The sequence below is a fragment of the Sus scrofa genome, chromosome 13 (genome assembly GCF_054392235.1).
Source record: "Sus scrofa isolate SSC_HxYL_T2T_F1_AM1 chromosome 13, Sscrofa_HxYL_maternal_Yorkshire_Landrace_v2.0, whole genome shotgun sequence".
NCBI classification, from domain to species: domain Eukaryota; kingdom Metazoa; phylum Chordata; class Mammalia; order Artiodactyla; family Suidae; genus Sus; species Sus scrofa.
This window is the reverse complement of record NC_139395.1, coordinates 161,053,056-161,067,866: the sequence shown is the minus strand read 5'-3', so window position 1 is coordinate 161,067,866 and position 14,811 is coordinate 161,053,056. Positions and strand designations below refer to the sequence as shown.

The following is a 14,811-nucleotide window of genomic DNA, read 5'->3' as shown; positions in this document are numbered from 1 at the left end:
AACAAGTTTGTAATGACATGTACTCATCATTATAATATCAAAGTAATTTCTTACCCTAAAAATCCTCTATGTTCCACCTGTTCTTCCTACCCTCTCTTTCTCCAACCCTGGCAACCACTGATCTTCCTACTGTCTACTTAGTCTTACTTTTTCCAGAATGTCATATAGTTGGAATAATATAGTATGTAGCCTTTTCAGATTGGCTTCTTTCTCTTAATAATATGCACTTGTATTTCCTCCATGTCTTTTCATGTCTTAAAAGCTCATTAGTGCTGACTAATATTCTTTTATCTGGAGGCACCATGGTTTATTTATCTGTTTACCTACTGAAGGACATCTTGGTTGCTTCTAAGTTTGGACAATTACAAATAAAACCTGCTATAAAAATTTGTGGACAGGGGAGTTCCTATTGTGGCTCAGCGGAAAAAAATTTGACTGGCATCCATGAGGATACAGGTTCAATCCCTGACCTTGCTCAGTGGGCTGGGGAATCAGCATTGCCATGAGCTGTGGTATAGGTTGCAGATGCAGCTCAGATCCCACATTGCTGTGGCTGTGGTGTAGGATGGCAGCTGTAGCTCAGATTCGACCCCTAGCCTGGGAACCTCCATATGCCTCTGGTGTGGTCCTAAAAAGCGGCAGGGGCGGGGGGTGGGGGGAGACCAAAAAAAAATTGTGGACAGGTTTTTGTATAGATATTTTTTCAGTTTCTTTGGGTGAATATCAAGGAGCACTATTGCTGGATCATATGGTAAAAGTATATTCAGTTGTCTAGGAAACTGCCAATTTGTCTTCCAAAGTGGTTGGAACATTTTACATTCCCATCAGCCATGAATGAGAATTCCTGTTGCTCCACATCCTCAGCAGCAATTAGTGCTGTCAGTGTTTTGGATTTTGGCCTTTCTGGTAGATTAATTTTTTCTAAAAGGAAGATATTTTCTCCAAATGTAAAGGATCACCCACAAAGAGAATCATTACTTTCCCTTTTTTTTTTTTTTAAATAGGGGCACATCCATGGCATATCGAAGTTCTCAGGCTAGGGGTGGAATCAGACCTGCAGCTGCCAGCCTACGCCACAGCCACACAGGATCCAAGCCACATCTGAGAACTATGCCAAAGCTCATAGCAATGCTGGATCCTTAACCCACTGAGCAAGGCCAGGGATCAAACCCACATCCTCATGGACACTAGTTGGGTTCATTACCACTCAGCCATGACAGGAACTCTGAGACTCACTACTTTTAAATAGATGAGTAGACATGCAAATTAAAGTATGGTCTGATAACACCTAAAAGTTGTAAGTAGTAGGCAAAAGAGAAGGAACAGGTTGTGAATAAATCTCTATCAAAGTAACTGTCCTTTTGAGATGGGCCTTTCCTATTTTTTCCCCTACCAATAGGCCATAATCTTAAGGCCATGTGTTTAGAAACTAGGAGCCTGGGAGCTGCAAGACCTCCTTGGAGCCAAAGTGATGGGTATAAAACTAACTACAGGTGGGTCCCAAGAGCTGCCTTAGAGCCCACCAATTAACACAACCCAGGGAAAGAGTCCATGGTTATGGAACACCAGTGGCAGAATTCTCTAACTACTGAAATATCAGCACACACCACCAGCCTTCCCACCAAGAGGTGGGCTCAGCTGCCCAGTTCCTGTATACACTGGTGGCAGGGGTGGGGGGGACAGCAAGACTTTCTGCTTTACTCACCAGGTTTTCTTTTAGAGGGACCAGGTCACGTCTGTTTGCAGTCAGAGGCTTTGCCATTTAGTCCTTGTAGGGGATTAGTGTCCTGCTGTAGTCACAGCTCTCTTAAAACTATAGAAAAATTGTTTTCATTAAGGCAATTGTTTTCCCATAATTGATGTTTTCCCTGCAGTTAAGTTATTGAAAAAGCAGTGTATATGGCCTCTCATTTGATGTTTTCTTTCCTCCTTTCCAGGACAGAATGGTGCTGCTCATCATGGGGAATCTGATTAACTGGTCCTTGTAAGTAGTCTTAGGGAACCAAGTTTATTAATTTTCTGTAACACTGTGGTTTAGCTTTCCTCAGCTGTCATTTTTATAAAGAAATCTGAAATAATGGAGAGCATAGGATTCTGCTTTATTCTCAAGACTTGAAAGTAAGGTATTTTTCCCCCTGCAAAGAATGAGCTAGGAAGCTCCTGTGCACAAGCAGTGGCCTCCCTTAAAGCATTGAGTTCAACACATAGAACAAATAAGCTCAAGGTATCAGTAAGACAAACATCAAATGTGCTATACCTGTGTGGATACATTAGATAAATTGGCTATATTGCACATACACAAACACACATATAAAGAAAGAGAAAGATTGGGAGTTCCCATTGTGGCTCAGTGGTAACAAATGCAACTTGTATCCTTGAGGACTCGGGTTTGATCCCTGGCCTTGCTCAGTGGGTTAAGGGACCAGCATTGCAGTGAGCTGCACTGTAGGTTGAAGATGTGGCTTGGATCCTGCACTGCTGTGGCTGTGGCATAGGCCAGCAGCTGCAGCTCCAATTCAACACCTAGCCTGGGAACCTCCATATGTCACAGGTGCGGCCTTAAAAAGACAAAAAAAAAAAAAAGAGATTAATTATGCCAGCAGTTGCAAAAATGTAATTTTTAAACTCTTTTTGTTAGAACTTTCCATACAGGCTACCCAGTAGGCATTTCTCTTTCTTACTAGGGGTGTGTGTGTGCATGTATGTGAGTCTCTTTCCTATTTCTCTCCTTCCCTCCAGGCCTCGGTCTTCCTACTCTGTCTATATCATTCTTCTTTTTTTTTTCTTTTCCCTCATTATCACCATGGTCTTGTTTCCAGAAATGACCTCAGAGTAGAACTAAGCAACACAAGTATGTTCATGCTGGTTGTATTTTATACATCTGTTTTTTGCAACTTATTCTCAACTTTAAAATGTGAATGGGTGAGATCTTTTGTTGATCTCTCAAAAAATAATTTTAGTTGCTTCGATCAGTGATTCTTAGCTGATGTGCTTCTCTGGATCAGTGACCTTTGATAGAGACATCAGAAATAAAGAGAGGGGCACACCATCAGGGGAAGCCCAAACCAAGTCGTGAGGATCTGATTCGTCGGGGGCCATATGCTCCTGGAAGGAACTTTCCACAGTGCTGTCACCCCAGGGGTTACCTCAGGGAAGGTCCATACCTGTGGAGGACTGTCCTTTACTCAGGGGCATGTTCAGATGGGTGATTCTTGGCCGTGGTCTCCTATGACACTCTCTTGGCCACCCTTTGAGAGCAGGTCCCACAGTCCCAGTGACTCTGTAAGACAGGGTGGAGGGCGCTGGTAAAAGATATGACAATGAGCAACCAACAACTGTCTGCAGAGTCAGAATTGCCTGGTTTGTCCCTGAGCCTTGTAGAACTAAACTCAACCCCTAGTCTGCTCACAAGAGGAGGTGTGTGGCCTCTCCCTTTTCAGACAGGAGCCCTGTGGGACACCAAGGCCTTTGGAAGGGAATGAAGCACCACAACACACTGGGGCTGTGTAGGGGCCTCCCCCTTGGTTTCTCCAGCCTCAGTTTCTTGGGGACAAGACATCAATTGTATATGAAGCGTGACTATTACTTTCAAAGGAATCATTCTCATACAGTCCTGAAGAACAGTGGTGTGTGTATGTATTCATACTGAGATAAATGTATGTATTTATATTTATGTTCATATAGAGGCAGAATGAGAGAGGGAATAATAAAAACAAGTGGGCCGAATGCTAATAATTGATGAATATGGGTGAAGGATATACAAGATATTTTGGTATACTGAAGATTTCAAATTCTGAGAAGAGGAAGTTTCCTATATTATATAGAACCAAGTCAGTTGGAATAAAAAATGAACAAAAACAGTCCACTAATAATAGCCTTACCCTTGAAATACTTTGGAATAAACTTTGAGAGATGTGCAGACTCCTTCTGCAGAAAATTTACCTTTTTTGGATACAGGAAAATTTAGCTAAATGAAGAAAGATGGCATGTCCCAGGCCAGAAGGTTAACTATTGCAAAGATATCAGTTCTCAAGTTAATGTGTAAATTTAAAATTAGAAATGGAATTAACAGAATTTTATTCTGAAATGATTTGCCATGATAGGCAGAATTTTCAAAGGTCTCTGTAAAGGAGTCACAGAAGGAAGGAAGGGCAGAAGTGTAGAGTGACAGACCAGTATTATGCAGTAGAACTTTCTGGAATGATGTACATCTTTATTAGCCACTTGAGGTTATTGAGCACTTGAAAGGGCATGTGACCAAGAAAATGAATTTTCAACTTTAATTTTTATTAATTTTTATGTAAAGAGTCACATGTGGCTACCATATTAGATAGTGCAAGCTAGCCTAACTCCATCATCTAACATATTACAAAACAATAACATAGTTACTAATTCAAAATTAGAAACATAAACTACACAATATTGTAAATCAACTATGCTGCAATAAAATTAAAAAATAAAACATAAATTAGTGAATCAGAATGACAAAGACAGAAATCCCACAATATATTTGTGTGTGGTGTGTCTGTATTAAAAGCAAGCTTTTCAAAACCAAGAGGTAAGGGCTATATAATAAATACTTTTGGAGTTCCCATTGTGGTGCAGTGGAAATGAATCTGACTAGTATCCATGAGGATGCGGGTTTGATCCCTGGCCTTGTTCAGTGGGTTAAGGATCCTGCATTGCTGTGAGATGTGGTGGAGGTCGCAGACAAGGCTCAGATCCCATGTTTCTATGGCTGTGGTGCAGGCCAGCAACTGCAGCTCTGATTTGACCTCTAGCCTGTGAACTTCCATATGCCACGGTGCGTCCCTTAAAAGCAAATAAATAAATAAATATTTTGTTATAAATAGAGATAAACTTGGAAGAAAATTAAAGCCAAAAAAAATAAGTAAAATAAATTTAAAAATTAAGGCCAAATCCCATCTAAAATAAACTTCAGTATTAATTTTGGCAGCTAGCAAAAAAGCAGTAATGTGCGCCAAGCCAATTTTTTTTTGTTAGCTCCATGTTAATTTATTATTTTTTAAATAGTTATTTCCCCAATACAATTTTTTTCTACTGTACAGCATGGTGACCCAGTTGCACATATATGTACACATTCTATTTTCACACATTATCATGCTCCATCATAAGTGACTAGACATAGTTCCCAGTGCTACACAGCAGGATCTCATTGCTAATCCATTCCAAAGGCAATAGTTTGTATCTATTAACCCCAAGCTCCCCAACCACCCCACTCCCTCCCCTTTCCCTTGGCAACCACAAGTCTATTCTGCAAGTTCATGATTTTCTTTTCTGTGGAAATGTTCATTTGTGCCTTATATTAGATTCCAGATATGTGATATCATATGGTATTTGTCTTTCTCTTTCTGACTTACTTCACTCAGTATGAGAGTCTCTGGTTCCATCCATGTTGCTGCAAATGGCATTATTTCATTCTTTTTTTTTTTGGCTGAGTAGTATTCCATTGTGTATGTATACCACATTTTCCTAATCCAATCATCTGTGGGCGGACATTTGGGTTGTTTCCATGTCTTGGCTATTGCGAATAGTGCTGCAATGAACATGCAGGTACATGTGTCTTTTTTAAGGAAAGATTTGTCTGGGTATATGGCCGAGAGTGGGATTGCTGGGTCATATGGTAGTTCTATGTATAGATTTCTAAGGTATCTCCATACTGATCTCCATAGTGATTGTACCAGCTTACATTCCCACCAACAGTGCAGGAGGGTTCCCTTTTCTCCACACCCCCTCCAGCATTTGTTATCTGTGGACTTATTAATGGTGGCCATTCTAACTGGTGTGAGGTGGTATCTCTTAGTAGTTTTGATTTGCATTTCTGTAATAATCAGGGATGTTGAGCATTTTTTCATGTGCTTGTTGGCCATCATCTGTACATCTTCCTTGGAGAAATGTCTATTCAGGTCTTTTGCCCATTTTTTCCATTGGGTTGTTGGCTTTTTTGCTGTTGAGTTGTATAAGTTGCTTGTATATTCTAGAGATTAAGCCCTTGTCAGTTGCATCATTTGAAACTATTTTCTCCCATTCTGTAAGTTGTCTTTTTGTTTTCTTTTTCGATTCCTTTGCTGTGCAAAAGCTTTTCAGTTTGATTAGGTCCCATGGGTTTATTTTTGCTCTTATTTCTATTGCTTTGGGAGTCTAACCTGAGAAAATATTCATGAGGTTGATGTCAGAGACTGTTTTGCCTACGTTCTCTTCCAGGAGGTTTGATGGTGTCTTGTCTTATATTTCAGTCTTTAAGCCATTTTGAGTTTATTTTTGTGCATGGTGTGAGAGTATGTTCTAATTTCATTGATTTGCAAGCAGCTGTCCAGGTTTCCCAGAAATGCTTGCTGAAAAGACTGTCTTTTTCCTATTTTATCTTCTTGCATCCTTTGTCAAAGATTAATTGACCATAGATGTCTGGGTCCAAGCCAATTATCGAGATAATTCTATGTGTAGTAATCTATTGTAATAATCTTAACTACAAAAAGGAAAAAAAAAAAGCATGTGTCTGAAGGTATTCATTTGTTGTTGCAGTTGTGTGTATGTGTATGTGGTTTGGTTTTTGTTTGTTTGTTTGTACTTTTTAGGGCCACACCCACAGCATATGGATATTCCCAGGCTAGGGGTCCCATCAGAGTTACAGCTGCTGGGCCTACACCACAGCCACAGCAACATGGAATCCGAGACCCATCTGTGACCTATACCACAGCTCATGGCAACACCAGATCCTTAACCCACCGATCCAGGCCAGCAATCCAACCAGCAACCACATGGTTCCTAGTCGGATTCATTTCCACTGCGCCAGGACGGGAACTCCTGCAGTTTTTTTTAATAGCAGTGGGAAACTGAAAGACAAAGAGAAAACTCTTTACTTCAACCAGAGAAGGATGACTGTTAATGGTACATCCACTTATAGAAAACTTAAAATCATTGAAAAAAAAATATTCTGAAGAAGATGTAATACATTGAAAGTTACTTATGTTAAAGATTTTTAAATTTCCCCTCTCACCAAGTATGGGGGTGGGGGAGTGAAAAAGCAGATAATGTTACAAATCTACCTTCAAAACGTGGCTACAAGATAATTCCTCTGTGCGCCCAGTGCCCTCTTTGGACTGATCTATCGACCCAGGGACTTTGCTTCCTACATGCTGGGCATCTTCATCTGCAACCTGCTGCTCTACCTGGCCTTCTACATCATCATGAAGGTAAGCATGGCCACTAGGGGCGGGGGCTGCGGGCCTCCACGCCCTCCGAAGGCGGTGCCGGCAGCTTGGCCACATCCACTTCTCACCCACAGCTTCGCAGCTCTGAGAAGGTCCTCCCGATCCCTCTCTTCTGCATCGTCGCCACCGCTGTGGTGTGGGCCGCCGCCCTGTATTTTTTCTTCCAGAATCTCAGCAGCTGGGAGGTAAGAGAACAGTTTTCTTTTCCAAGACCATGTCCTGTCTCCATCTTGCCTTTCTGACCTTCCTGCCTCCCCTCTCTTCTTGTTGCTGTTTATCTTTTTTATATTTTCTAATGTGAAGGCTTTCGCTAAAAAAGGATGGTTTTAAATATCTACACAGAAATGCTCAATAAAGGGCATGTCGTCATTATCAGGGTGGCGCTTCGTGAATGTGGAAGCATTGCCGGCACCATACATGTTATCTTCGTTGTGTCATTATGACTATGATCCTGTTCCCAATAGATGGTTAAGATGCACAAAAACCTTGATTAGTGGATCTTCTCCACCTTTCTCATCATAATCACCATCCATGAACATATACCCAGGTGCAGGTGTTTGTAAATCCATTTCCCAGAAAGGAAAGCTGAGGCCTAGGAGTCTGGTGATACAGCTGAGGCACAGCACAGAGAGGAAGGCTTAGCTCTCCATCACCATAATCACCAGTCAACTTTAGAGCATCTTAATCACTCCAGAAAAAGCTTCCACCCATTATTGGTCACTCTCCATTTCTCCCAAACACCTTCGCCGTAGGCAATCACTAATCTATCTTTTGTTTTTATAGATCTACCTATTCTGCATAGTTCAAATAAATGGAATCATATAACATGTAGTCTTTGAGTCTGGTTTCTGTCACTTAGCATAAGGTTTCCTGAGTCCACCCATGTGTATGTGTATCAGTACTTCATGTCTTTTTATTGCCAAATAATATTCCATTGTATGAATATACTGTATCTTATCTATCCACTCATCTGTTGATAGGCATTTAAGTTGATTCCAGTTTTTTGATTTTATGAATGCGGCTGCCATGAACATTTGTGGACAATTTTTTGGGAGGACAGATGTTTTCTTGGAAGCTGATTTTTTGACCCAGTCATCTAGTAGCAATTTGGTAGCTTTCTGGATGCTCAGCGCTCTAGGGAGTCGAACTGTGGGAATGCTACCCAAGTCCTGCCTCACCTTCTTCCAGGGAACACCAGCAGAATCCCGGGAGAAGAACCGAGAGTGTATTCTGCTGGATTTCTTCGATGACCATGACATCTGGCACTTCCTCTCTGCCACTGCCCTGTTTTTCTCATTTTTGGTGAGTTTATAAGTCCTTTGTTAATTTCTGCTCTCTTTACACCCTGTACTCTTTCTCTTCCCCTCTTCCTTACATCCCTTCTTGTATTTTTTTTTAATCTTTTTATCTTTTTTAGGGCCCCACCCACGGTATATGGAGGTTCCCAGGCTAGGGGGTCTAATCTGAGCTGTTGCTGCCAGTCTTCACCAGAACCACAGCAACGCCAGATCCTTAACCCACTGAGGCCAGGGATCGAACCCACAACCTCATGGTTTCCACTGCACCATGACAGGAACTCCCCCTTCTTGTATTTCTAATTTCTCTCTTCAATTCTTTGTCATTCAATGTATAGATTATCATTTCTTCTTCTTCTTCTTTTTTTTTTTACATTGCATCCTTTATTTTCATTTTCCTTTTACTCTTCAATACTTTAAGACACGGAGTTACAAAATAATTTTCCTTCATTTGCTACAGAGTTCAGTTGAATGGGCTTAACTGGTTGTCAGAAGTCACGCGCCCAGAATTCCCCCCAGGAACCACTTTGGCACCCACTACAATTTCAATTATTCCTTCTTGAGCCATATTTACATTCCTCCCTCTCTTCCAGTCTCAGTGCATATCTTACAAATTTTTTACAAGTTTCTGGAGTGGCTCAGGATAGCAGCATGGTCTCTTGCTGTCTTCTAACTGCTGTCTTCCAAAGCTCTCCTTTTTTTTTTTTTTTTTTTTTTTTTTTGCCCAAACACCTTCTCAGAAACCACGCATATTATATAACAACCCAGGATGATAACTCCTGCAACCCTTCATCTTAATTTCGACACTTCCAAAATAAAAGTCCATGGTACCTGTATAGAAGGTTAACTCACAAATAACACTACTAGGCCTCCTGGGTTCACACTGCTGGCTTTGGTCTCAGCCATGCAACCTCGAGAGTGGAGCAGGGCTTCCTCCTAGTGGCCAGTTTGGGAAGTTTCATCAACCTGTATAAACATGGTTCCTTAAAGCTTGTTTTTGAGGCTTACCTTCTCTAGAGAGACAGAGACAACACAAGTGGAGCTAAGGGTTCCATGTAGAGAGGGTGTAGTAGAGGGAACTGAAAATGGATAATGAGAGTACTCATACTCTGTGCAACAAGATTTCATTCCGTTTAGGTCCTGACCAACATGTGCCCTTCTAAGTGGAATTGACATCCCTGGCTACCCAATCGAAAAAAAATTTTTCTACCTTTCCCCATCCCATACTTCCTATAATCTCTCCACAGTTTAATTTTCACCCCAAGTACATATTACTAACATCCTCTATTTCACTTGTGCATTTGGTTCACGTCTAAAGCCCTCTCTCAAATGTAAGCCCCATGAGAGTAACGATTTTTGTCTCCTGTTCCAAGCCATATCTCTACTATCTAGAATAGCACATAATAGACCCTTGATAAATACTTGAATTAGGAGTTCCCGTCATGGCGCAGTGGTTAACGAATCTGACTAGGAACCATGAGGTTGCGGGTTCGATCCCTGCCCTTGCTCAGTGGGTTAAGGATCTGGCATTGCCGTGAGCTGTGGTGTAGGTCGCAGACGAGGCTCGGATCTGGTATTGCTGTGGCTCTGGCGTAGGCTGGCAGCTACAGCTCCAATTAGACCCCTAGCCTGGGAACCTCCATATGCCACAGGAGTGGCCCAATAAATGGCAAAAAGACCAAAAATATATATATATATACTTGAATTAATAAATGATGTAATGATGACAAGCGCCTGTTAAGAGCATGGCATTGCAGGAAGCTGTAGAAGACAGGATAACAAGGGCACTTGTGTGTCTTAGGAAGTAAGGACTTCCTGCAGCTGTGCGTTCCTCTCATTTCTCCATCCCTCTCCTTTCAGGTTTTGTTAACCCTGGATGATGACCTGGATGTTGTTCGGAGAGACCAGATCCCTGTCTTCTAAGCCTCTAGCATGAAGAGGGGGAAGAGGGAGCCATCGATCTTGGTGCTGTTTCATGAAAATTACAGGGGCTGCAGCAAAGTAACCACTGCCAAATGCTCCACTGACCCTCTGTCTGGTTGGCTCTGTACACATTCCCACAGGGAGGAAGGGAGCTGCAGGGGGACCCAAGCCTGCAGGGAGGGAGACAGAAGGGAGCCACAGCTGTGGACAGAGGCAAGCCCTGCAGAGCTAAAAACACCCACCATCCCCTTCTGTCGCTACTCTGAGTTAGAAATGGATAAAAGCTGCTTCAAAGTCAGCTATCTTGGGACCCTTCCCACCCTCACCTGAGATGGGCCAGCCATGGCAGAACCATGCTGCACTCTGCCCTCAGCTGCCACCCTGCCCAGAAAGGCCAACAGCTCAGATTTCCTGCCCAGAAACTCTCTGTAACTACAACCTCTGTTCTAGACATTCCCAAACACTGGCCTGTCTCTCCAAGGTCCTGGGGTGACATGATTCATATGAGTCTGGTAGAGGGTTGGCCCCTACTAACTGGGACAGATGTTTTATAGCGCCACCTGGTCACCTCCTCCGCAAGAATGCTGTATGCTTCCCCCTGGTTCCTGACTGTATTAGGAGGACTCCATGTCATCAGGCTGTGTCTCCTGCTGCTGAGGGGTAACAGTATCTCCCTGTTGTGTGCTGACCCAATGACTCAGGCTCTACCTTCTTGGCAAGGCCCTGTTACTCCATGGGCTGGCCTCGAGGTGGAAGGGGAAAGGGGAAACCACTTCCAGCAGCAGGAGGAGCTAGACAAATGACCTGCAACACTAGGACACTGGTGACATCAGCTTTCAGCAAGCGGGCTCATGCTAAGGACTGGGGCACTCTTGGAGCAGATGCAGCAAAGGCAAAACTGCTTCCTCCTGCCCCCAGTTCTAATAGCTCCATTCCATGCCCGCATCACCCTTGAGGAGGAAAGAAGTGTTCCAGCCAGGGGCCACTGCCAAGCCCTCCTCTGCTGTCTTTTGCAGACCAGAGGCTCCAGACTTCCCTTGAGGTTCTCTGCAGGTCACTCTCCCTCCTCCTCTTCGGCTGTAAAGAGCACAGTGGCTTTAGGGTTGTCTCATCAATGTACCCAATTCACATTCTCTCCCCAGGACCACACTGAAAACCTCAGTGTCCCACTTCACTCTCACACTGTCTGGCAGCTCTGCCCACAGGAAGTTTCACTTCGACCAAACTCCCTTGTTCCCTGGAATATGATGTCATCAGAAAGTGTACAGGCAAATGCGCTCACAGAGATATATTTGCCTGTGAAACTGAAGTCACCCCTCACTTCCGCCTTCCTCATTCTTCATTAGAGAAATGGATCAGCCATTCTTTTAAAATATATATAGTTCTTTCTCTAAAATATTTGCGTAATGTTCAAAAACTCATTTTGGACATTTGGCATAGCACACATTCCCTGATTTTTAAAAAACACAAAAACGCTTTCAATGAAACATGATTTTTTTTCCTACAATGCCCCCAAATTTGCAGTCGTCTGTTATTCTTTATTCCTAAAAATTGTTGGCTTGTCTAGGCCATACGCAGACCACCTATTAAATGGCTGTATTAAATCTAACACCTAAAAAAAATTTCAAACCTGTTTGACTTGGCTGATTTAACCTAATTCTTTTATTTTTAATGCATTAAAGTATTTCAAATACAAAAAAGAAGAGAAAAAAAAATTGAGGGAGGTGGAAGAAAGTCTGTTCAGGTAGCCCTGTGACCTGAAGTGAATAAACTATAGGACACATCGGCTCTTCAGTAGCTTGCTTGGCAAATATGTCCATGGAAATGGGGAGGGAGCCCTATAGAACTGGATGGATTGTGCTGCTGTGTTCTTGACCGTTTTCTGACAATGTCTGCCTTGTGCTATAAACTCACACATTGTGGTCAGTTCTCCACAGCAGGATGAAAAACCCAGAGCAAGCCTGCTCTTATAAAAATCAATTTTAAATGTACTTGGTGCTGGTTCTTTCCACAGTGCCTCTGTGTGGTTAGAGAACACAAGAAAGTGGTTCAGCTGCTTCTGTGGGGTTGATAGGAACTCAAGGTGCAGGGTGGAGGCAGGGGTGTGGCAGGGGGCAGCCCGAGTTACTCACAGTGGTCTCTCATCTACTTGTAAAACAAGTGATTTTAGCCTGTGCTCATGGACTTCACTTATTTACAAGAGAAGGGAAGCTGAGTGCAGCGGGAGGGTAATTGGAGAAAGCCACCCTCTGTGAAGAGGCTCTTGGCAGAGGCACAGAGTAAAAAGATCAGTGCAGTTGGAGGGCAGAGATGTGGCAGCCAGAGGGGCAAAGCTGTGCACAGAAGAAAAAAACAGCCCCTTCACACCTCTGACAAATGCCGGAGAGGCAGCCCCACCTGTTAACGCTGGATGGTTGAAGGATTAGCCCAGTTTTATTTTAGCAGCAGGAGAAGCCAGTGGAAAACCAGAATCTATCTGGGGAAGGGACTTTCCATGACTGGAGATCACCAAGTCAGCTCCTGGGGCAAAGAGAGCGGCAGCTGCTTCTTTTGTAGCTCCAAGCAGCCACCAGAGTGTTCTGTGGGGTTGCAAAATGCATGTGTCAGGGAAACGAATAATACCCAAATATTTTTCCTCCTGGGAGACAGTCTGTCTAGAACTTGGGAGAAAGGCAAAAACAAAGATAAACACTTTTCATAGAACAGTGTCAAGTCTGAGAAAAATTCTTGAGTCAGACTTTGGTCCAGTTATGTTCACCTGCTCGCTGTGTGACCTTGGGCAAGTCGCTGAAACTCTCTGATCTTCACCTACCACATTTACATAACACTTCATGAAGGTGACAAAGGTGGAGATGTGCAGAGGCACCAGAAGCAGTGCCCTCACAGAGGAGATCCTCACCCGCACCTCTCAAATCCCACAGGGTGGCAGAACAAGAGCAGGGCTTCCTGCTGGGCTGGCTTCTCTCACCCATAGGGGCCCCCTTCCTTGGAACCAGCTGTGCTGTTTCCTGTCCTAAGCTCCAGGAGGCCCTGAAGAGGCTGGGAGGCCTCCTCACCTTCAGAGAAGCAGCCCAGAATTACCAAACCCCTCAGCCCCAGCCCTCTCCTTGCCCTTTATTGCTGCATTTCACTGCCTCTGGCCCTTGATACTCTTACTCCAACACAGATGAAAAATCACTGCCAAAGCTGGGGCCAAGTGGAAAGGCCGAGTGTGGAAAAAGTCACACCTCATTCCTGCCAGCTCTACCTTGAGAATCTCAGAGAAAACCTAGACTTCCTCCTCTCTTGCTGAAACTGCCATGGTTCAGGAGATGCCAGGTGCAAATATCCCCCCACCCCCACCCCCACCCCAATCACCAAATGTTCAGTAGGGAAACTTGGATGTTCATCCTGGATGAAGGGGGACCTCAGCCTGCAAGTAACAGAACAGGTCCCAGAAATAGGAAGCCTGGGAGGGTCACTCTGGTTTTGAAATGACTCTAAGGTCCCCTTGAGACACTAAGGAAGAGCATTCTGCGTAAAGTGACAACTGGCCTGTAGCTGAAACAATGAAAAACCCTTGTTTACCATAATTCTGACAGTTTACAGTGCCCCCCCCTTTTCTTTTTCTGTCTTTTTAGGGCCGCACCCGCGGCATATGGAGGTTCCCAGGCTAGGGGTCCAATCGGAGCTGTAGCCGCCGGCTTACGCCACAGCAACTTGGGATCCGAGCCGCGTCTGCGACCTACACCACAGCTCACAGCAACGCCGGATCCTTATTCCACTGAGAGAGGCCAGGGATGGAACCGGCAACCTCATGGTTCCTAGTCGGATTCGTTTCTGCTGCGCCGCGACGGGAACTCTTCCCCCACCCCGCCCGCCCCCCCTTTTAACACAGTTTTGTGGTGTGAGGGAACCAGGTTCATTTTACCTGATGCGCAGCACCCAAAACGCTGAGAGCTGAGGTTCGCAGCAAAGAGAGGGTCTAGTCGCAAAACAGCCAAGCACAAGATGCAAGAACAAATCTCACCCCCTCCTCCCCAAAGGCAAGGGGTTGGGCTATTTATGGAATGAGGAATGAAGAGGCAGGCAGTCTGAGGCATGGGGACCGTGGGCGGTATGGGGAAAGGTGATGGCGATAAGGTGTGGTAATCGTAGTTCTGCACAGGCGTAACCAGGCTAAGCCGCTGCACGTTCAAAAGATCAGGAGCAAGCGGACACTCACGCATGCCCAGTTGGAGGGTCAGTTTTCCATTCTAGCCTTAATGAGCACAGCTCTTGCAAGACACAGCTGACTCCAAGTTCCTATACAACAGCTCAGGCACATGCCTTGGAGGACATGCCAATCTTAAAATGACCTTGATTAGTGAAGGCAGGTGAAA

General features: G+C 44.0%; 1 protein-coding gene and 1 long non-coding RNA gene across 8 annotated transcripts in view; one reads left to right on the top strand and one right to left on the bottom strand.

The window, feature by feature from the left end:
- The window catches only part of SIDT1 (SID1 transmembrane family member 1), a 95,798-nt gene extending 83,726 nt beyond the window's left edge, over positions 1 to 12,072 (top strand). For all 6 annotated transcript variants that reach the window (XR_014824814.1, XR_014824815.1, XM_003358806.5 and 3 more), the window contains 5 exons: positions 1,938 to 1,984; positions 7,109 to 7,214; positions 7,307 to 7,417; positions 8,421 to 8,534; positions 10,388 to 12,072. Coding sequence is in view for 4 of the 6 variants with exons in the window: in XM_003358806.5 (XP_003358854.1) it covers positions 1,938 to 1,984; positions 7,109 to 7,214; positions 7,307 to 7,417; positions 8,421 to 8,534; positions 10,388 to 10,450 (441 nt within the window). In the remaining 2 variants the exon portion in view is untranslated. The remainder of the gene's footprint in view (positions 1 to 1,937; positions 1,985 to 7,108; positions 7,215 to 7,306; positions 7,418 to 8,420; positions 8,535 to 10,387) is intronic.
- LOC110256422 (uncharacterized) overlaps positions 1 to 14,576 on the bottom strand; it is a 90,203-nt gene extending 75,627 nt beyond the window's left edge. For both annotated transcript variants that reach the window (XR_014824833.1, XR_014824832.1), the window contains exons 1-3: positions 14,361 to 14,576; positions 3,165 to 3,280; positions 1,706 to 1,813 (exon numbers count right to left, since the gene is read on the bottom strand). This is a non-coding gene — a long non-coding RNA (uncharacterized LOC110256422). The remainder of the gene's footprint in view (positions 1 to 1,705; positions 1,814 to 3,164; positions 3,281 to 14,360) is intronic.
- Between the last annotated feature and the right edge of the window lie 235 nt (positions 14,577 to 14,811).